The sequence below is a fragment of the Phascolarctos cinereus genome, unplaced genomic scaffold (genome assembly GCF_003287225.1).
Source record: "Phascolarctos cinereus isolate Bilbo 61053 unplaced genomic scaffold, phaCin_HiC Scaffold_3;HRSCAF=262, whole genome shotgun sequence".
Lineage (NCBI taxonomy): Eukaryota > Metazoa > Chordata > Mammalia > Diprotodontia > Phascolarctidae > Phascolarctos > Phascolarctos cinereus.
The window spans coordinates 106134217-106158503 of NW_027555736.1; the positions used below are offsets into that span (position 1 = coordinate 106134217).

The 24287-nt window shown below is 36.0% G+C and overlaps 1 protein-coding gene across 1 annotated transcript in view; it reads left to right on the forward strand.

Moving 5' to 3' along the window:
• LOC110209473 (cilia- and flagella-associated protein 43-like) overlaps positions 1-24287 on the forward strand; it is a 167245-nt gene that overhangs the window by 121192 nt on the left and 21766 nt on the right. The window contains exons 27-33 of the mRNA XM_078151074.1: positions 494-619; positions 9593-9712; positions 13607-13714; positions 14823-14909; positions 15734-15822; positions 21713-21917; positions 23663-23775. Of these exons, the coding sequence (XP_078007200.1) occupies positions 494-619; positions 9593-9712; positions 13607-13714; positions 14823-14909; positions 15734-15822; positions 21713-21917; positions 23663-23775 (848 nt within the window). The remainder of the gene's footprint in view (positions 1-493; positions 620-9592; positions 9713-13606; positions 13715-14822; positions 14910-15733; positions 15823-21712; positions 21918-23662; positions 23776-24287) is intronic.

Below are 24287 nucleotides of genomic sequence, written 5' to 3' on the forward strand. Positions count from 1 at the left end.
GCTTGTGTTCTCAGTGGATGGAAGAGGAGCTGGAGGAAGTGAAAAATTTGGAACTCAAAATTTTAAAAAGTGAATATTAAAAATAAATAAATTGGGGGAAAAGAATAAATTACTTTTTTAAAAAAAGAAAAAACATTACTTTAAAACTTAGCAACTTCAACCATGATCACTAAACACAAAGGAATATGAAACTTCAAGCACTGATTTTTAAATTAATAGAAAAAAATTTTTAACAAAAAGAGGCATATGTGTTTTAGCAGCACTAAGGAAAGTTGCACTAATAATTTTCCATTGGTGCTACTGAAAATTCCCTCTGAAACTTGACTTTTCATCAGTATAACTAACTTCTGGGCCATTTTACCTGCTTCCCCCAGCAATAGAAGTTGGTTTTTGTTGTTGTTGTTGTTGTTACCATTTTTTTTCTTACTGCTTTAATGACACTGTCAATGTGCCATGTTTAATGGATTGTGTGCTTCTCTTTTTTTATCTTTAGGTAATTCCTCAGCCTCCCTGTATGGCTAAACCTGATACTCTATGGACTGAAGAAGAAAAGAAAATAATCAAAGAATATGAGAAAAAAGTCAAAGATTTAAACGAGGAAAGAGAGAAATATAAAAAGGTCAGGAGGAAGAAGAAGGAATTAGAAATACAAAATTTTTTTTTAAACAGCCTTCTAAACTGCAAATTCTTGTGACTTTGGAGTGAACTTCAGTACTCTACAGATAGTTAAAAAACTTTAAAAATGATTAAATTTAACAATTTAGATTATTCATAACAAATTGACCCAAAAACTTTATAGCAAAAGCTAGGAAAATCAAATAATGCTTATTTTATTGTATCCACTACTGCTCTTAGTGAGGGGGTGAGGGAAGAGTAATACACCTTAAGACAAGCAGAGAAAGGTAAATAGCCATTGAGTCATGCATTCTATATGGTTTCAATTTAAAGGTTTTTTTGCAATGCAAATGCCACTGGTTTTATTTCCTTCCGTCCATATGAAATACATATGCTAACAATGAAAGAGTTTAACATAGAATTCCAGAAGTTGGTTACAACAGAAATAATAGCATGTATGCATTCTTTTGTGAAAGTAGTAAAATAATGAAGTATCCAGTAGGGTATGCTGGCTTGTCAGCCCAATGCTGTTGCATATCAGGTACAACTTCTCTGAGCCTTATTTTTCATCCATATTTCTTTTTCTTTCTGAGGTTCTTAACATGTATTTGATCATAAGATGATGCTTGTAATGAAGCTGAAAATAAACAAGGGTTCAGGGCTACAGTGATAACTGAAAAGAGTGAGAGTCTAAATGCTCCCCCCACCCCCACAAAAAACGGAGGCAGTTAACATGACATATCTGGTGGGTGTTTAAAAGTTCCTTGTTTTGGTGGCATTCAAAATAGTCTTAGCTCTTGCAAGATAAAGCCATATGTTTCACTAGTTCACCACTAGTTTCTGATGTTTATTAACTTGGCATCAATACCTCAATAGAACTTTTATATTCAGAATTGTAGCTGTACTTAGGCACATTTGAAGAAAAAGAGTATTTCCCAGTTTTATATGATAGAAAGCTAACTACATAGAGACATAGAGAAGTTTCCAACCTTAGAAAATGAAATCTCTAGAAATTCACTGAAGAATACTGTTCTTTTTATTTCTGTGAATCTTTTCTAAGTCACAGTGCTACTTAAATCCAGAGGTAAAAGAACTGAAACCTCTCTGTGAGTACCCAAAAACAAGCTATGGGTTTTTCTGAGTTTTATGAGCAATAAAACTTATACTTGAAATTAAAAAAAAAATAACTATCAGCCCATCCATTTCTTGCTGTCCTTTTTCCTAATGAAGCATAGGCAGTTAAAAAAATCCATCCAGGGTAAATTCTTACTCCCTTTGAGAGAGGAGATATTTGTAAGGTTACAGAAGAATCTGAAATCATATTTGCCATATGAATTATCTTTTTTTATGGTGTTTTATTTTTTCCCAGTTAAGTGTTAAGAAAATTTTTAGCTTTCATTTTTACAAGATTTTGACTTCCAAATTTTTTCCCTCTCTCCCTCCCCTCTCCTTTTCTGAAAATGGTAGACAGTTTGATATAGTTTTTATATGTACTATCAGGTAAAATAATATTTCCATATTAGGAACAATTGTGAAAGAAGAAGCAGATATTTTAAAAACCATGAGAAAGAATAAAGTAAGTGAAAAAATATGCTTCAATCTGCATTCAGAGTCTATCAATTCTTTGTCTGGATATAAATAGCATTTTCCTTCATGAGTCCTTTGTGCTTGTCTTAGATCATCGTGTTGCTGAAAAGAGATGAGTCATTCATAGTTGAACATCACATGATCTTGCTGATATTGTGTACAATGTTTTCCTGGTTCTGCTCATTTCACTTTGCATCAGTTCGTAGAAGTCTTTTCAGGTTTTTTTCTGAAATCTGCCTGTTCATCATTTCTTATTGCACAGTAGTATTCCATTACATTCATATACCAGTTTGTTCAACCATTCCCCAATTGATGGGCATCCCCTCAATTTCCAATATTTTGCCACCATGAAAAGGGCTGCTATAAATATTTTGTACATGTAGGTCCTTTTCTCTTTTTATGATCTCTTTGAGATACAGACCTAGTAGTGGTATTGCTGGATCAAAGAGTATGAACAGTTTGGTTGCCCTTTGGGCATAATTCCAAATTGCTCTCCAGAACAGTTCAATCAATTCACAACTCCAAAGATAGTCCATCTGTTTTTTTTTCCCCTCACATCCTCTCCAACAATTTTTATTTTCCTTTTTTGTCATATTAGCCAATGTGATATGTGTGAGGTGGTACCTCAGAGATGTTTTAATTTGCATTTCTCCAATCAAAAGTGATTTAGAGCACTTCTTCATGTGCCTGCAGATAGCTTTGATTTCTTTATCTGAAAACTGCCTGTTCATATCCTTTGACCATTTATCAATTGGGGAATGGCTTGTATTCTTATAAGTTTGACTCCATTCTTGATATATTTGAGAAATGAGGCCTTTATCAAAGACAATGACAGTAGAGATTGTTTCCCATCTTTCTGATTTTCTTCTAATCTTGGTTGCATTGGTTTTGTTTGTACAAAAGCTTTTTTAATTTAATATGACCAAAATTATCTATTTTACATTTTGTAATGCTCTCTACCTTTTGTTTGGTCATGAATTCTTCCCCTCCCCATAGATCTGACAAGTAGACTATTCCTTGCTCTTCTAATTTGCTTATGGTATCACCCTTTATGTCTAAATTATGCACCCATTTTGACTTTATCTTGGTATACAGTGTGAGATGTTGCTCTATACATAGTTTGTATCCTATTGTTTTCCATTTTTCCCAGCAGCTTTTGTCAAATACTGAATTCTTTTTCCAAAAGCTGGTGTCTTTGGGTTTATCAAACACTAGTCATTTGCTACTGTGTCTTGCGTACCTAATCTATTCCACTGATCCACCACTCTATTTCTTAGCCAGTACCAGATAGTTTTGATGATTACTTCTTTATGATATAGTTTGAGATCTGGTATTGCTAGGCCTCCTTCCTTTATATTTTTTATTAATTCCCTTGATATTCTTGACCTTTTGTTCTTCCAGATGAATTTCACTATTTTTCTAGCTCTATAAAATTTTTTTGTAGTATGATTGGTATGGCACTGAATAGGTAAATCAGTTTAGGCAGAATCATTATTTTTATTATATTGGCCCAGTCTACTTTTGAGCAATTGATATTTTTCCAATTGTTTCAATCTGACTGTGTGAAAAGTGTTTTGTAATTATATTCATATGGTTCCTGGGTTTGTATTGACAGGTAGACACCTAAGTATTTTATATTGTTTACAGTTATTTTAAATGGAATTTTTCTTTCTATCTCTTGCTGCTGGGCTTTATTGGTCATATAAAGAAATGCTCATGATTTATGTGGGTTTATCTCATATCCTGCAACTTTGCTAAAGTTGTTAATTATTTCAAGTAATTTTTTAGTTGATGCTCTAGGGTTCTCTAAATTTATCATCATATCATCTGCAAGGAGTGATAATTTTGTCTCCTCATTGCCTATTCTAATTTCTTCAATTTATTTTTCTTCTCTTATTGCTATAGCTAACATTTCTAGTACTATATTGAGTAATAGTTGTGATAATGGGCATCCTTGCTTCACCCCTGATCTTATTGGGAAGGCAGCTAGTTTATCTCCCTTACAGATAATGCTTGCTGATGCTTTCAGATGCTTAATGTTTTAAGGAATACTCCCTTTATTGCTATGCTGTCTAATGTTTTTTAACAGAAATGGGTGCTGTATTTTGTCAAAAGATTTTTCAGCACTTATTGAGATAATCATATGATTTCTGTTAGTTTTGTCATTGATATGGTCAATTATATTGATAGTTTTCCCAATATTGAACCAACTCTGCATTCCTGGTATAAATCCCACCTGGTTGTAGTCTATAATCCTTGTGATATATTACTGTAATCTCCTTGCTAGTATTTTGTTCAAAATTTTTGCATCGATATTCATTAGGGAAATTGGTATATAGTTTTCTCTCTCTCTGTTTTAGCTCTTCCTGGTTTCAGTATCAGCACTATGTCTGTGTCATAAAAAGAGGTTTGCAGGACTCCTTTTTTGCCTATTTTTCCAAATAGTTTATATAGTATTGGATTAATTGTTCTTTAGATATTTGGTAGAATTCACTCATGAACCCATCTAGCCCTGGGGATTTTTTTTCCTTAGGGAGTTCATTAATGGCTTGTTCAATTTTTTTTCTAAGATGGGGTTATTTAGGCATTCTATTTCCTGATCTGTTAATCTAGGTAATTTATATTTATTTTTGTAAATATTCATCCATTTCATTCAGATTGCCAGACTTATTGACATATAATTGGGTAAAATAGTTCTTAATCATTGCTTTAATTTCTTTTTCATTGATGGTGATTTCACCCTTTTCATTTTTGATACTGGATATTTGGTTTTCTTCTTTTTTTAAATCAAATTAACCAATTACTTATCTATCTTATTGTTGTGTTTTTTAAAAAAAAAAAACAGCTCCCAGATTTGCCAGCTCAATAGTTTTCTTACTTTCAATCTTATTAATCTCACCTTTAATTTTCAGGGTTTCCAATTTGGTGCTTAACTGGGGATTTTTAATTTGTTCTTTTTCTAGTTTTTTTAAGTTGCATGCCCAATTCATTGATCTGTTCTTTTTCCATTTTTTTCATACAAGAATTTAGAGAAATAAATTTTCCCCTAAGTACTGCTTTGGCTGCATCCCATAAATTTTGCTATGTTGTCCCATTGTGTCATTCTCTTTAGTGAAATCATTGTTTCTGTGATTTTTTTTGATCCAGTTATTCTTTAGGATTAGATCATTTAGTTTTCAATTAATTTTTAATCTATATTTCCACTGCCCTTTGTTGAATGTAATTTTTATTGTATTATGATCCAAAAAAATATATTTACTATTTCTGCCTTTTAACATTTGATTTTGAGGTTTTTATATGGGCAATTTATGTGGTCAATTTTTGTGTAGGTGCTATATGCTGTTGAGAAAAAAAATGTATATTCCTTTCTGTTCCCATTCAGTTTTCTCCAAAGGTCTCTCATATCTAACTTTTCTAATATTCTATTTACCTCCTTAGTTTCCTTCTTGCTTATTTTTTGGTTGGATTTATTGAGTTCTGAGAGAAGACAGTTGAGGTCCCCCACTGGTATAATTTTGCTTTCTATTTCTTCCTATAACTCACTTAACTTCTCCTTTATATAATCATTAGATGATATACCACTTTATAACATCATTAAGTGATATACCACTTGGTGCATATATGTTTAGTATTGATATTGCTTCATTTTCCACGGTACCTTTTAGCAAGTGTAGTTTCCTTCTTTATCTCTTTTAATTAGATCTATCTTTGCTTTTACTTTGTGTGAGATCAGAATTGCTTCTCCTGCTTTTTTTTTTTTACTTCAGCTGAGACATAATAGATTCTTCTCCAGCCTCTTACCTTAACTCTGTGTGTCTTTCTGCTTCAAGTGTGTTTTTTTGTAAACAACATATTGTAGAATTTTAGTTTTTGATCCACTCTGCTCTCCACTTCTAGTTTATGGGAAAGTTCATTCCATCACATTCACAGTTATGATTACTGTGTATTTCCCTCCATCCTATTCTTCCTTCTGTTTGATCTCTCTCCTTTCACTGTTTCCCTCCTCACCAGTGTTTCGCTTCCATCTACAACCTTCTCTGATCTGCTGTTCCATCCCTTAGTCCCCTCCTTTTACTCGATCTCTTCCCCTCCTACTTCCCTGTTGGTAAGATAGATTTCTATATTCAGCTGATTGTGTATATTATTCCCTCTTTTAGCCAATACTGATGAGAGTAAGGTTCAAGTGATGTTCAACACCAGCCTCCCATTTCTCCCTCCACTGTAATGTCTTCAGTGCCTTTTCATGTGAAATAATTTACCACAGTCTATTCCCTTCCTTCTATACCCAGTGTACTCCTCTTTCTCACCCTTTAAATTTTTTATGTCATTCTCCCAAGTTCACCTTATACCCATATCCTCTGTGTATGTATATTCATTCTAGCTGCACTATTAATGCTACAATTTTTGAGAATTACAAGTATCATCTTCCTATATATGGATATAAATAGTTTAGTTCTGTTGAATCTCTTATGTTTTCTTTTCCTTTTTTACCTGTTTATGCTTCTCTTGAGTTTTGATATTTGAGGTCAAATTTTTGGTTTAGTTCTGGTCTTATCCTTATGAAAGCTTGAAATCCCTCTATTTCATTGAATGACCATTTTTCCCTTTATGTATTATGCTTAACTTCACTAGGTAAGCATTCTTGGTTGTAGTCCTAGCTCCTTTGCCTTCCAGAATATCATGTTCCATGACCCCCAATCCTTTAATGTTGCAGCTGCCAAGTCCTATGTGATATTGATTGTGGCTCCCCGATATCTGAATTGTTTCTTTCTGACCACTTGTAGGATTTTTTCCTTGTCCTAATAGTTCTGAAATTTGGCTGTTGAGAGGTGATCAGCAGATTCTTTCAGTGCCTATTTTGCTCTCTGGTTCCAGGACATCAGGGCAGTTTTCCTTGATAATTTCTTGAAAGATGCTGTCTGGGTCCTCCTTTTGATTATGGCTTTCAAGTAGTCCAGTGATTCTGATATTATCTCTCCTGGATCTATTTTCCAGGTCAGTTGTTTTTCCCATGAGGAATTTTACATTTTATTCCATTTTTTCATTCTTCTGATTTTGTTTGATTGATTCCCGATGTCTCATAGTGTTGTTAGCATCCACTTGCCCAATTCTAACTTTTAAGGAGTTGTTTTCCTCAATTAGCTTTTGTACTCTCTTTGTTATTCAGCCAATTGTATTCTTTAAGTTTGTGCTTTGGTCTTCCCTTCCACCATAATAATTTTCTATGGTCAGCTTCTTTTTTTGTTGTTTTTTGCTCATCTTTTTTTTGTTGTTTTGGCCTTTTTCCTTTCTTTTAAATTAGATCTCTGCTCCCAGGGTGGAAAAGGCTCTGTCTTGGGCTTCTTGTGCCAGTGGCTACATGTTGGCTATTTACCTGGTGCTGTACTGATGTTGTCCTCATGTCTGGTACTGTGTTGAGGTGGTGGCATAGGGGTTGGCAGGTGCTTCTGGAGGCCATAGGGAGCTTACCTGGTGTTGAGCTGGGGTCCTAGTGGTGGTGTCTGGCATATGTTAAGTCCCAGTGCGGTTTTTTCTGCATTTCCCTGGGGCTACACTGAAGGCCATGGAGGTCTGGCCCTTGGAGGATTCCTGTTTTCCCTGGGCTATGCTGAAGCATGTGGTAGTTTTTGGAGCTGGGGTGTGCCAGTTCCCCTAGCTATGCTAAGGCACATGAGGGTCCTAGTATTGGCATTTGCCTGCTTCATCACACTGGGGCTCAGGCTCTCCCACTGGTTTGTTAGGCTTCCTCTCCTATACTGTGCTCCCCTTTTACCTGAGTGAGGTGGACCTTTTTTGCTGATTATTCAAGTCTCCTAGGCTAAAAGGCCACTCCACCCTATCTTTTACACTGTCTCCACTGTTCAAGAATTTGTTCTGGGGAGTTATTTTATGATTGTTTGGAGATGAATAAGGGAGAGCTACAGAGATTTACTGCTTACTATGCCATCGTGGCTCCCAGAATTCACCATGTGATTTTTCTATTAGTGTAGAAGAAATACTAGAATACAGGTCATTGGTATGGAAAGAAGTCTAGCTAATGTAATCAATCAGTACACATTTATCAAGTGCCTGCTTTGGGTCAGGCAATGTACTAGGCATTGAGTACTCAAGAGACAAATGAAATAGTCCTTGTCTTGAAGGAGTTTATGATCTTTTGGAAGAGCTTTTATTCTATCAAATGTAATTGTAAATGTGAATTTTTTTGTAGTAAGCAAAATCAGAGATGTTTATTTTTAAAGTATGATTTTTAAATTACATTTTTCTGACTATAACCACATTTAAAAACATTAGTTGATATGGCCAAAGAATTAATCAAGTAGCCAGTCTACCTAATGCTAACAAGCCTCTCTGCACCTATTTAGACTGATCCTCAGAAAGCAGATTCATTCTGTTGTCAAGAGTATATCCAAAGCTTTTCAATCATGGTAAAATCTGTCAAAGTTTGTGCTTGGATAGGATAGCCTTCAAGAACACAGCGTTACCTTCATGCCAGAACAGTAGGGCTGTATGGAGGAAGAAAATGAGTGAAAAAAGAAAAATGGGCTGGTTATATGGCAAGAGAGATAACCATTAGATAGCCTGTATCTTTGAGATGTCAGAAGAAGGAAAAGAAGGCCTTGGGCATGATGGATGGACACCCTGTGGCCAACTTATGGGAGGACATGGATAGTTGCACAGAATAAGTGAGCATGTATGAGTTGGGATCTGCATCACTGCGAACACACTCAAATTGAGAAGATCACTTCCTTTTGAATAACCATGCTTTTAAAACCCACCATAACTGGTCTGTGGCTTTATAAAAGCAACATCTCTGTTTTTATATATGACGTGGTCACTTATTCACTTAATGATACCCAGTTCTTTACTAGGAGTTGCCAGAGTTTTTAAAGATACTTTATTTCTTGTCCTAAAGGAACTTAGCTAGATAGAATGACAGAACATGTCAACATGAAACAACTAGAGAATCATTACAAAGCATCTTATGAATTAATGCAATATATTTATATGCATATATGTATGCAAAACTTTTTTCATAAAGTCCAAAAAGCTTATCAAAACTGGTTCATTAAATAAGATGAAATGACTTTTTGGCCCTTGTTTCCCTATCACTTAGCACATAGTAGACACTTAATAAATACTTGCTGATAACCTGAAAATAAAGTATATATGTGAGCACTTTGCAAACTGTAAAGCTATAAAACTTGCTGTATTATTGCTTTAAGGAAAAAAATCAGACACTCCAGGCCAAAGATGTCCTTAGTAGTGCTCACTTATCCCTATGGCAGTAAAGTTAACATTGTCCATTTGAAGTTGACTATGACAGGCTCTTCTTATTATCTTGTGACAAATAAATTCCTAAAAGTTAACTTTACTGGTATCTTTATTCTAGTCATTGGATGCTGAATTAAGGAAGCTTCAAAACTCTATTCAAGAAACAACACAAATTTTCGATGGTCATTTGGCAAGACTCTTTCAAAGGAAGGTGAAATGTGATATGGTTATCAACCAGGTAAAGTAAAAGTCATGAATGTAAGCCTCAACCAAGGATAGGGAATCTTGAACCCTGACTACATGTAGTTATGATACACTGACTTAATTCCTTTCACTCAGATTTCTGAGATAGAGTAATGAGCAGTAATTCTTTTTTTTTTTAATTTAACTAAGTGCCTACTATGTACAAGGCACCATACTAGATGCTGAGAATGCAAAGGCATGGCTAAAACAGTCCCTGCTCTTAAAGAACTTAAATTACACTGGCATAATGCAACATGTGTATGGATAAGTAAATACTAAGTAATCTGAGAATCGAGAGAGAAATGATTGCTAAGGGGAACAGGAAAGGATTTCAATAGGAAGAGACCCTTGAGCTGAGCCTTGAGGGAAAGTAATTATTCTAAAAGGTAAAGGTGAGGAAGGGGCTTAATTCCAAGCTTAGGGGACAGGCCATGCAAGGTCAAAGAAAAGGGAAAAGGAATACTTAACTTCAGGAAACAAATAGGAGGCTGGTTTCACCAGATCACAGAGTGTTTGGAAGATAATATGGGATAAGTTTAGAATTACCTGACAAGCTATGAATGGCCTTAAAATCCAAGGTAAGGAGTTATATTTTATCCTGGAGACAAGAAGGAGCCATTTTTGAAGAATTAAGTGACATTCTCAGACCTGTACTTTAGGGAGATTATTTTGGCATTCGTGAAGATAATGTATTAGAAAGGAGAGCATCTGAAAGTGGGAAGAAAAATTAGGAAATTATTATAATAGTCCAGAAAAATGGGAATAAGTCATGTATCACTGTGGTAGCTGTGAGTGGAAGAAAAGGGACTGATTTTTTTAAAAAGACTATTGTGGAGGTAGAAATGGCAAGACTTGGCATTAGATTTGATTAAAAATAGGGGTTGAGAGAGAGGGAAAAGTCAAGTGACTCCAAGATTGTAAACAAAATGACTAGGAAGATGAAAATAGCCTCAAGAGACAGGAAGTTTGGAAAAGGGACAGATTAGGGGAAAAGATAAGTTCTGTCTTGGAAAAGTTGACTTTGAGACATCTACGGAATATTCAGGTGGAGATAGCCAGCAAGCAGTTGGTGATACAGGGTTATAGTTCAGGAAAGGTATTCTGCCTAGATATATAGATCTGAGAGTCATTTAAGTAGAAATTATAGCTGGAATCGTGAGAATTAATGAGACCAAATAAGAGTATATATGTGTGTGTATGTGTGTGTGTGTGTGTGTATGTATGTATGTATGTATGTATGTATGTATGTATATAGACAAGAGAAGAGGGCTTAAGACAAAGCTTTGGCCATACTCATGCTCGGAGTGAAAGACAGATGATATTTTATCAAAGGAGACTGAAGTGCAGTCAGACACATAGAAGAACCAGGAGTTAAATATCACAGAAGCCGAGGAAAGAGAAAATGCATAGGAGGAGTGAGGGAGTGACTATATCTGGCATAAGAGAGTCTTTCCTAGAAGGATGTAGGGTTCCTCCACTGACCCTTCCTTTTTACACCTGGGTTCACAGTGTCATACTCCCCCAATGTAGGTATAGTTGTCAAGAGGTTAAGTCTTTGTGCTGATACCCAGTTTATGTTTAAAGAAAGGCCCGTGGGTGGGCCTGCCAGACACAGGGAAAACAAACCCTTATGAGGTAGGGTTCTGAGAATAACATGTAAAACAATAGGAGCTAGTTCAATGCAAAGCTTTATTGCAAGCAATGGGGAAGAGGGGGAAGGGGATTAAGGAAAAGGGGACTCAACATACAACTTAGGCATACACACTAACCTACAGAGCATAACTCATACAAGGGCAGTGCTGTGCTGGGGAATGCAGAGAAATGGGTTCATTCAGCAGAAATGGGGTACTCCTGCTGCTGGAAGGCAAGTTATACTTCTGCTAGAGAGGAGAATATGCTCCAAAGTGCTCTTTCTGAGACTGAAGTTCTTATACTGTGATTTTAGATGGCTTCCTGGGGGCTGGCCAAACTGCATAGTGGGTCAGGGCAAAATATTATTTTAGGGGTTTGTTATCAGGGAGAAAAGCAAGCCGGTGGTAGACAAAATATTATTTGGGGGACACAGCTATGCCAACCTTCAAAAAATGTTATTGTCAGCATTTTTTTCATGAGTATGTTCTATAAACTTACACTCTCCCTTAAGGAGAAACTGTTATGGGGATCTCAAGACCAGCAGGCCTAATCTAATAACCATATCAGAAGCTGAAGAGAAGTCAAATATGATGGGAATTAGAATTAAGGCCATGGGATTTAGCAGTTTAAAAATCACCTGTAACATTAGAAAGAATAGTTTTAGTCAAGTGGTAAGCAGGAGAAGTACACCTTTTAATGGGTTGAGAAGTGATAGAGCAGTTTTTTTAAAAATGGAGGTAATGAGAATAGATATCTTTTTTTAGGAGCTTGTGAAAAGAAATATAGTTTGAAGGAATGGCAGGGACAAGTGAAAGACTGAAATGAACTAGCACTTTTAGGAAGCAAGAGGTATCAGGGATAAAGGCAGCTAGGTGGCACAGCATATACAACATTAACCTGTGTTCAAATCCTGCCTCAGACACTTAATAGCTGTTTGACCATGAGCAAGTCACTTAACCTGTTTTGTCAGTCATTTTGCTATCTATAAAATGGGGATAACATCACCTACCTTTTAGGGTTGTTTTGAGGATTAAATGAGCTATTATATATAAAGTCCTTTGCAAACCTTAAAAGGCCATATAAATGCAAGCTATTATTTGTAGCTATTATCAATAGAAAAGCTAGCCTTGGCAAAGAGAAGGACAACCTCTACTCAGTGACTGGAGAAAAAGGGAATCATGGAGAATGATGCAGAAGAGATTAAGTGTGAATAAGGGATGAAAGAAATGTCAAAGCAAACAGTCTTGATATTCTCAGTAAAGTGGGAGATAAAGTTCTTCACTGAGAAACAGGATTAGGGTGGCAGAGGTTGCTGAAAACAGATGAGAGGTTTGAAACAGGTAAAGTAGCTTGCCTGATAGATACTGTTAAAAAAAGGATTGCTTTGGAGCAATAAGGACCCAGTGGAGATTAGTTAACATGAATTTGTTGTGAATTTAATTGACACAGTTGTTTAATTTTCTCCAGCAGTATTCCACAGCACAGCAATTGGTGGAGGTAAACCAGGGTTAAGGACTGGCAAGATAGTATAGTATTAGGACAAGGAAGCAAAGAATTCAAGGGTGAGGAGTACTTTTATGGTTCAACTAATCATCTATAAGGTCAAAATTGGGAAGGAAGGAAAGTGAGTTGGATCATGCCCAGAGGGATGAAGAGACTGAACAGTCACAAGAGGATAAAAGATTGGTTTAAAAAAAAAAGAAAGAAAGAAAGAGGAAGTGGGAGAGATAGGAGAGCAGATTTGAACAAAGAAGAGAATATCAGAAGTCAAGATGATAGAGGAGGCACAGTTATGGATGATGATGAAATCCAAAGTATATTCCCACCCCCATGGATGTGTCTAAAGTGGAATGGTGTAGAAGCTCTGAATGGATAATAAAGCCTGAAGGAGTATACACTCTGTGGAGGATGCTAGCCTTGAACCAGGGCTTGAAGACTGGATAGGATCTAGATCCTTGAAAAGGAGCACAGAAAAGTGTTTTCCAAGCACCTCTTTCCTCTTCTTTCACGATATTTCTCCTTCCTCCCAACCACCCTGCCAACTACTCCTAAAGTAGAAATAAACTCTATATATTATACTGAACTTGGTTTTCTGTATCAGTTCCCTATTTTTAAAAACCACTAGAACATTTTGTACCAATTTTTACAATAAATGGTATCTTAATTTTATGTAGTGCTTGTTTTATTTTATCTGAGGGTTGAGAGGTTTCCTCAAGTAGCATTATTAATCTATTTTCCATTGTTAATGTTTCAACAGGAGGAATTAAAAATAGCCAGCCTTACTTTTTCTTTACTGCTAGATGAAGAACTACTAACAAGAGAAATAGAATTGAACAGCGTTCTTGAAAGAAAACAAGAAGAAAAAGTAATCATAACAGTCTTTTTCTTATTGAAATGCCACCATGATCCATACTCACTCAAATGTTCCAAATCGTTTACTCTATGCCTCTTTTTCCGTGTACCAGAGTCCAGTATCTCATCTCAAATCATTTAACATCTCTAGTTCCTAATCTATGAAATGCGGGGATTAAGTGTATAATATTTCTTCAGTATCTTCAAACTCTAAATCCTGTGAACCTATAATCCACAGCCTTGAGACTCTGTTCTGCGCTCTGTGACAACACCTCTCTGTGTGCTAATGTAGTGGTCTCCACAGTTTTGTGACTGAACCATGTTGGCAATCACTATTAACCAAATGGGCCACAAGATTACTTTATGCCCAGTAGTCTGATGTGATATGACATGATACATAATGTGATATACCATAGAAATGAAAAGTCTTGTAAACTGCAGTTTACATCTGAAAGCCATGTGCACTCTAAGGATGATCGTGTTAATACTGATAATAACCTAAGAGAATTGTTCTTCCTACATAATGCAGATCTCTAAACTCCCTGACAACTCTAAATTCTAAGATCCAGGTCTAAACAACAGCCTTTTTCAAACACAATGCCTTCAGGCAAAATTATAATTTTCCAGAATTTTGGCACCTCTTAAATGATACGTATGAACTGAGCTGGTCCTGTCCATGTTACTGCATGATCCTTGTTGCTAGTAGGGTAGTTCTTCACCAGCAGACTTTTGTCTATGCATACCACTAACATCCTCAGGTTTTCCTAAATAAATAATGATAAACAAGAGCAAGAATTAAGTAGACTAACTGACGCATTGAAATAGGAAAACTTTTGCAGTTTTTTTAAAAATAAAGATTAGATTTGAACATGAACTTATATGTGGTACATTTGAGACCCTCTGTAGATTTCTGGCTTTGTTGAACTGTTTAAACAACTGTTAGAATATTTATTTCTGAAAATTATTTTTGGTTTATCTTACCTCATCAGTATTAAAGAATGGAAAGTGTATGCTCCATTGACACATTTAGGAAACTTCTTGTTCTTTTTACTGTTTGCAGAATGTTTAATTGTCTTCAAAATATTTATTGTTCTGTTTGGCTAATCCTCATTTTGTTACAGAAATTCACTACAGATGAAATCTACAAAGCTCGTGAAGAACTTGATACATACAGGGAAAATTATGACAACTTCCTTATAGAAGACAAAGTAAGGGTCATCTATTCCTTACTATTTGTATATATTTGTATATACTATTTGTATCTCTGAATGTATAGGGTTGGGAGGGACTGAAAGGAATAGAATTTCCTCACAGATTTTCTTTTTTTGGATGGTTTTACTTTGATTCTTAAGTATAATTACATCTTACTTTATGCCACTATGCATTCCTCAAAAAGTGTATGTGAACAGAATTTTGGGAAATTGCCACCCTTATCTTGGCCTCAGGTCCCTTCTCTTTAAAATGAAGGTAAAAATATAAGCATATGCCAAGAAGATGAGTAGCATCAGCCCTCCCACTCTACACATAGCACTGTGCAAATATCCCAAGTTGATTCACCAATAAAGTAGATCAGTGGTTCCCAACTTTTTTTAGGTTGTTGTACAAACCCTTTTGAACAAAAATATATTGTGAACCCGAAGGGTAATTTAGTATACTACTCATTATATTCTGCAATTATTTACTGCTTAAGGAGCCATTAAAGTATTTTTAGTGCAAACCCCTTGGACCATTACTACAAACTCCCAGGCAGTTTGCAAACCACTATGTGGAAACTACTACATTAGAGGATCACAAATGCTCATTTCAGGTCTAGAGTTCTATAATTCTATCAAATACTATTTAAGGCACCAGTTAACAAAATCTTTAGCAACTCCTTTTGCAATATGAACTAACATTCTTACAAATTTAACCTCTAATATATTTCTTATATTGTTCTCTCTCAAAATGGGACACAACAGAATTTTGAAGGAGACATGTCAGTAAACAAAAGGTTTCAAGTTATAGTTCTAGTGACAGCATGTTTTTCCTATAGGTTCTGGAGCGGGGATTTAAAAAAGAGTTTGCTGAGCTTCATGGTCATCTGGTTGAAACACTCTACAAACAGTACAAACGCCGACCAAGGTTGATTTCACTTTTATTTGGACAATATCTCTTGTTAATATCAGTCAGTCAGTCAATAAGCATTTGTTAAATTACTACCATGTGCCAGGCAATATATGCTAAGCAGTAGAAATACAAAAAGAAGCAAAAGACAGTCCCTCATAGACCTCACAATCTAATGGCGGAGACGACAACAACAACAAAAAGAAATATGTTTTTGCTACATACAGGATAAACAAAAATTAAAAGAGGGAAATCACTTGAACTAAGAGGGGTTAGGAAAGGCTGCTACATGAGGGAAGTTAGAGAAGGCATTAGGCAGAGATGAGGAAGGAGAGCATTCCAAGTATGGGGGACAGCCAGAGAAAATGCCCAGAACAAGCAATGAAGTGTCTTGTTCATCAAACAGCAAGGAGGCCAATATCACTGGACCAAAAAATACAAAGAGGGAAGTAAAGTGTAAGAAGAATGGAAAAGGTGGAGGGAGGCTGGTAATACTATAAAGAACTTTGAATGTCAAACAGAAGATTTTATATTTGATCCCATAAGTGATAGGGAGGCATTAGAGTTGGCTCCAGGAGGAGGTAACATGGCCAGACCTGAACTTTGGCAGATGAATGCAGGAGAGTTTGGAGTGGTTAGAGTTGGAAAGGTAGATTTGAGAATCATTAGCATTAAAATGATAGTTAAATCCAAGGGAACTGGTGAGTTCCACAACTGAAATAGTATAGAAGAAAAGAGGACCAGGACAGAGCCCTGTGAAACACTTAAGGTTAGTGGGCATGGCCCAGATAAGGATCCAGCAAAGGAGACTGAGAAGGAAAGGTAAGATAGGTAGTAAGAGAACCAAGAGTGGTATCCCAAAAACCTGGAGAGAAGAGAGGATCAAAGAAAAAGGGTCATCAATATTGTCAGTGGTTGCAGAGAGGTGAAGAAGAATGAAGACAGAGGGGGCAGGTAGGTGGCACAGTGGATAGAGCACTGGCCCTGCAGTCAGGAGGACCTGAGTTCAGATCTGGCCTCAGACACATAATACTCACTAGCTGTGTGACTCTGGGCAAGTCACTTAGCCCCAGTTGCCCTCACCAAAAAAAAAGAACAATGAAGACAGAAAAGGGTATTGGATTTGGCCTTTTAGGAGATCATTATTAATTTTGGAGACAGCAGCTTCAGGGTAATGAAGAGGTCATAAACTGGCTTGTAAGGGATTAAAAAGAGAGTGAGAGGAAAGAAAGTGAAGGCAGCTCTTGTAGATGGCCTTCTCAAGGTGTTTAGCCACTTATGGCAGAAAAGATAAAGGGATAATAGCAGTGTTGGAAAGATCAAGTGAAAGTTTGGGGCACATTTGTAGGTAGAAGGAAAGGAGTTACTAGATAGAGAGAGATTGAAGGTAAGTGATAGAATGGGGATGACAGAGAGGACAATCTGTTGAACAAAGCAGGATGGAATGGGATCACAAGTGCAGGTAGAGCCTTGGTAAGGGTAGCCTTTTCATGTAAGACAGAGGTAAAGGAGAAGATAGTGGCAGAAGGCAGATAAGTAGCCTTCTTCATATGAGACAAGGAAAATGGGAGAAGAGGGAACTCTTGGCTAATGGCCTTATTTTTTTTGTAAAATATGAGACAAGGTTCTTAGCTAAGAGGATTGGGGGTTGGGGAGCCATGGGAGGTTTGAGAAGGAATAAAAAGGTTTGGAAGAGTTGCTGTGGGAAAGGAAATAGTGAGTTGATAAGGGAGGTACAGAAGGATTGTCTAGCAGCACTGAGGGTCTAATTGAGGTTGTGTAACATAACTTTGTAATGGACCCAATCAAGATGGTTGAATAATTTTCTCCATCTTTGTTCAGCAGTCCATGTGTAGGAACAAAAACAGCAGCCTGTGGAAGTGACCCAAGGCTGAATGAAGTTTAGCAGATGCAATGAACAGTATGATAAAAGTGCCAGGGATTAAAAAAAAGAGAACATTGTAGAGTTGAACTGGTTCACAAAGGGGTTAAGATGGGGAAAAGAAGAGACAGTGGCTTTGTAGAGGTGATAAAAATGAAGGGTCAAGGAATTGTTGGTTATGGTATGGATGAAAAGTAGTTGTGGGAAGGGAAAGGAGAGGTAGAAAGTCAATAGATTATGATCAGATAAAGGGATTTCAGAATTACTGAACATGGGGATGGTGGGGGGCAAAGGCAATGGCCAGATCAAGGAAAGATAATGTTTCTTAATTACTTTTTTATTTATAAAATAAGGAAATTTCAGGATTTCTTTTCCCTATATAAAAAATTAGTGCAATATCCTCTGGCTGAAATATTAATACAAATACTTCTTTGATCAACAGGCTAAGCACATAAGGGAATTTTATAGTATAACACACAGTAAGTAAAGCAATTTGAGATTAGGGCAGATAGGTGGCACAGTGGATAGAGTGTTGGGCCTGTAGTCAGGAAGACCTGAGTTCAAATCCAGCCTCACATACTTACCAGCTGTGTGACCTTAGGTGAGATACTTGTTTGTCTCAGTTTCCTCATCTGCAAAATAGGGATAATAACAGCACCTATCTTCTAGTATTGTGAGAATTAAATGAGATAATAATTGTAAAGCGCTTAGCACAGTGTCTGGCACAGAATAAGCACTATATAAATGCTAGCTATCATTATTATTACTATTACATTCAGATAAAATATAATAATCTATCATGCATTTTGAAATTGCATCAAAATCTTAATCATAAAAGTAAAGATTATTATTTCTTTTTATCATTAAAAACTGATTCATTAAATATTTATGCACATGGTGCTATTTTGGTGTTCAACTCTGCATGCTAGCCTTTCCCTCTTTCAATCAAGTTATATAAAGTTCTACTATAGATGAAGAAATTGTGGCAAATAATAATCACAAAAGCAAGCCTAAAATAGTTTCTGATTTTACATTAAGGAAAGTTACATTGAATGTATCTGTGATTAATTTCTGTAATTACCTAATCTAATTGCCATTATTTTTAAATCAAAAGGAATATGATCTAATGATTATAGGTTCTAGGGGTCTAGAAATTCACCTGTAGTACTACAAATAGATTTACCATGTGAGTCTTGTCATATGATATATACACACATGCATGTGACACACATCTGTACAGATATCTATTTACATATACATATACATATCTTGTGATCCTTAGCCTTCTGATAGATTATTTTCCCTATGTTTAAAAATGTATATGGAGAATACTATTCTTTCTAGGGACTCTTCAGGACCTTCCACTATTCACAGGTTTATGGGCTCTGAGTTGGAAGGAATCTTAGATATTATCTAGTATAACCACCTCTGAAAGATTCTTCTTTTCCTCAATTAATTGATGAGGTCAATTTTCTCTTCCTTTGGGGAGAGGAACTGGAAAAATATAAGCATATGCTCATCAAGAAGATAAGTAGCATCAGTCCTCCCACTCCACACATAGCACTGTGCAAATATTCCAAATCGATTCACCAATAAAGTAGGTAACACTGTACTGGGCATGACAAAGGAGGACAGTTAAAGTAGCAATCATTCAATCTACAAGCATTTATGAAGCCCTTACTATGTACCAGAAACTGTGCTGGGTGCCAGGGATACAAAAACAAAAGTGAAATTGTCCCTGACTCAAGGAGCTTACCTTCTATTGGGGTAATCAAGCATGTGGATGTTTGGATGGATGGATGGATAGATAGACAAGACTAGACAGATAGATAGATAGATATCTCAGTATATACAAATTTATACAGGGGAATATGGGTGGTTCTAGTAGCTAAAAAGCTTGATATAGGTGATGGCTCTTGAATGAATCATAAGGAAAACTAAGGATTCTGACAGAAGAGAAGAGAAAGGGAGAACATGCCATGAATGGAAGACAGTCAATTTAAAATATAGATATGGTAGATGGAATGGCATGTATAAGAACAATAAGGAAATCAGTTTATCTTTACTACAGTGTGTAAAGTAGACAAATGTGTATTAAGGATAAGAACGTAAACTGGGGCTGATTTGAAAAAGGAGTTTCAATTTGATCCACTATTTGAGTGACAGGGAGCCACTGAGCTACTAAAGTTTTTCGGTTGTTTGTTTTTGTTTTTGTTTTTTTTTAATGGGGAAGTGATATAGAAAATCACTCTGGCAATATCTTAAAGGATGGATTAGAAAGGAGAGAGAAAATGTGAGGAGACTAAGTTGAAGGCCTCGAATTAAGGTAGTAGCTATGTGGATAGAGAAAATGGGTAGATTGAAGAGTTCTTGTGAAGATGCAATCAAACAAGATTTGCATCTGCTTGGCTTTGTGAGATGAAAGTGAAGGGTAGAAGATTGCACTAAGCTTGCAAACCTGCATGACTGGAAGAATGGTGCTGTCCTCAACAAAAAAGAAAGTTCAGAAAAGGAGTAAGTTTGGGAAGAAAGGTAAGTTCTGTTTTGGACATCATGAGTTTGAAATGCCTAGACACTGGCCAGTTGAAAATGTTTAATAATCAATTTGTGAGGCGGGACTAGAGCACAGGAGTAAAACTAAGGCTGGATACATAGATCTTAGTGCCATCTGCATGGAGATGATAATTAAATCCAGGGGATCAATCTTATGGGTAACCAAATAAGAATGTAGAGAGAGAAAAGGGCCTAGAACAGAGCACTGGGAAATTAGGAAGCAGGTATGATGACTTGGCATAGAAAATCAAGAAGGAATAGTCAGGTGAGAAAACAAAAAGAAAAGCATCATGAAAACCCTAGAAAAGAAAGAATATTCAGAGGAAAAAATTGTCAAAGGTATCAAATACTGTACAGAGATCAAGAAGGATGAGGACTGGGGAAAGACCATTAGATTTAGCAATTAATATAATCATTTACAACTTTGGAAAAAGATGTTTCAGTTGAATGAGATCAGAAACCAGATTGTAGAGGGTAGAGAAATGAGAAAAAGGAAAGGGAATTGAGATCATATTTGAGCATAAGATAGTTTTTTCAAGAAGTTTGACTGAAAAAGGGAGGATAGAGAAAGAGAACAGGTTGAATGAATCTCTTAGGTTCCAGTGAGGATTTTTTGAAAATGGGAAAGACTTGGCATTTTTATAGTCAACACAGAAGGAACTAGTAGAAGAGGAAGAGCATGAAGAGTAGGAGGACTGGTGATTGAGAGTACTGTGAGGGCAATCTGCCAGAGAAGGGAGGAGAAGGGATCAAAAGTACATACAGAATAGCTGATAAAGTGTAAAATTACTTCCTCAACAAAGATTGAAGAGAACAGCAGTGAGGAGGGGCCATATCAGAGTTGTGAGATGTAGATAAGGGGAAAAGAAGGAAATAATGGAGAATGGCTTCAGTTTTCTCAATAAGATACAATGTGCTCAGCTACAGCATTTTTCTCAGGCTGAACTCCTGAACAGTGTTTCCCACTCTTCCCTGACTACAACTCAATGTTAAGTATCAATGCATTGATATGTGTACTCAAAAAAGAGGGAGTTCTTTTCCAAACTACTATGCAGCTAGATTCCTGGGTGCTAATAAAGGGAAGGGATAGGAGATAAGCATTTTATTAAGTACCTGCTTTGTGCCCGGTACTTAATAAGTGCTTCTGCAGCAGTACCTGGCACAAAGCAAGTTTACAAATATTATTTGTATTGAAGTCAAAATAGTCTCTGGCCAGACAAGCTATTGGCAAGAAAGCTTCAATGGAAGCAAAGGAGTCTTCTTTGCAATAGCTTGGCTGGCCTAGAGACTATTATTTGTCTATTCTGTAGAGAATTAAGCCCAGAAGGGTTGTATTCTTGAGGTCTTTTGGCAAACGGAGCTACACTTAATATCTTGTTAAAATTACTATTTAATGTTGATACTTTTTAATGTATGATAATATGATCTTAACTTGTCTTGGAAAATTTGGTGTATATTTATTAATAATGCTAGGCTGCTGAAGCAAAAGCAAGCAGAGGTTGCTAGCCCTTTTGGAGAACGGCTAGGGTCTGTCCAAATTCAGAAGGAGAACCTTGCCCAATTAATGAATGGCATGGAAGAGCTGGATAATCCAATTAATATGCCAGAAGGCATAGAACCTCCAGTCTGGACGCATTTATGTGCTCTAAGAAGAACAAAAGTGGAAAGCGAACAAAAAGTAATGTTTTATTTTTATCTATTAATATTAAATAGAGAGAGTTGGCTGTTGGGCTGAAATAGTTTTTCTCTTTTTAATGTTTGTTACAAGGAAGAGATCAATGGGTGGGTGGAGAATATATACATATATATATATAAAATGAATGACATCTATTAAATATACATGTATTAAATGAATGACATAAAGACAAAAAGCATCAATTGAAAATTTTTAGAAATCAAATATGGAGTTGAATTAGCTTAGAAGGATTTTTTAAGGATAAACATACTCTGTGTCTCCCTAATAACATAATAAATGTTGGTAGTATCAGAGTATTATATTAGATATTGAGTCTTAAAGCCTGCACTGGGAGAGATAACAAACACACTGGATATTAAAGTTAGCATACAAAAAAATCTTGACAATCTAGAATGCTAAGCAAAATCTAATAAAATAACATTTAATCAGCATAAATGTAAAGTCTTAGTCTTAGGATGGAAAAAAATCAGCTTCACAGATACCAGATGGGAAAAGAGAGATTAGACAGTAATTCTTCCAATACAGATCTATGTATTTTGGAGAACAGTGAGCTAAACATGATTGTAATAAACAGCCAAAAAACTGCTTTGAGAGAGTCATAATTTTCAGGAATAAGAAGATCAAAATACTGCTGTATCTGCCCTGGTCAGACCACATCTAGAGTGCTGTGCTCAGATCTAGGGATCATATTTGATAAGCAGGAAAGCATCCTCCTGGGGAAAATTACCACCACCAGAGAGGGTGATGAAGAGTTCTGAGTGAATGACGTATGAGGATCAGCTGATGTAACTGGGATAGCTTTCCTTATGTATCTGCAGGGCTGCTATAGAGAACAGACTTGTTTTATTTGTCTCCGGAGGGCAGAACTAGGAATAACGGCTAAAAGTTGTAGAGAAGCAATTTTAAGCTTTGTGTAAAGAGAAACTTCCTAAAAATTAGGGCTACACAAAACTGGAATGGTCTGTATGAGTGGGAATTGTGAATTCCCCCTAATTTGAGGTATCTGGGTACTAAAGTATTGGATGACCATTTGGCAGGTATGTTGTACAAAGAACTCTTTTTCAAGTGTGCATTGGACTATCTGGCTACTGAGGTCCATTTCAACTCAGAAATTCTATGTTCCTATTATTTTAATTTTCCTGGTAGTAGGAGACAGAGCAGGTCTGTAGCAACAGAATATCTGTTCCTTCCCTTTGGCAGGTTTCTTCTTTCTTTCCCAGGAAGCAACAAAGAGCAAAACTATTTAATTCAACATACCGAGCCTTATTTTGTAGCTGGGTTACATCCTTTAAAGGGTAAAACAGATGAGAAACATGGTACTGCCCTTTACTTGACAGGCACTGAAAGGACACAACCCCATTTTCAATCTCTCAAAAAAAAATTCCCTCATCATTAAATACAGTGCCATTAACACATGACCTAGCATCTTGAAACTCATGTTTCTATTCAACTAACAATTTGTTAGAAAGAAATCTAAAAATCAGGAGCAAGCAAAAAATGATATTGTTGGCATATTTCATTTTCAACAATAAGGAAATTTTATACTCTCAAGTACTGGCAGAGAATGTCATGGATTAAGTTCCTTTATACTGCCCGCTGACATTATTAGGTGATTGATCTTTGATTAAATGGATTCTTCTTGTGAAAATTATTTTTTAAATCATTGAAACAGGTTTGTTCTAATTTTTCTTCTTATGATCTAAGAGGTTATGCTTTGGTTTGTTCAGATAAAGCAAAAAGCGCTTGTTATGCTGGAAATGCAGACCTTCCTCCAGAAAAGAACTGAGGATGATGAGAAGGTGCAAATGGACATAGAAAAAGTTTTCCAGGAACTCATCATGTAATATGACTATTGATTATTTAATTTACATTTATTTAGGCCTATTTGAAATCTAGTCCAAAGTTTTTAAGCTGGGGGGAAATCTCTAATATAAAGAAGACTGACATCAGTGGGTTTATCCTTGAATCCTTCATCATTATGGGAATGAGTTTTGAAAACTCTAAAACCTGAGACCCCATTGTAAAAAAAATCACATAGTCCAGGTTAAGATTCCTTCATTTTGTTGCTCTTCTGTTTTTCGTAAATAGGGATTATTAGAAAGTTTTCCTAATGCCTGCCTCTGTTCTTTATAGAAGAAAAGCAAATGTCTTTGCCTGGATTTTTTGGCTAACTTAATGCTGGCTAATAAAAATAATAATAAATCTGCAAGCACTTATTAAGGATCTATTATATGCCTGGAACTGTACTAGTCCTGGGAAAACAAAAACAAAAATGAAATAGTTCCTGCCCTCAAGGGACTTAAATTCTATTGGGAGAGACAAAATATGCATAAAGAAGTTATATCCAAAAGT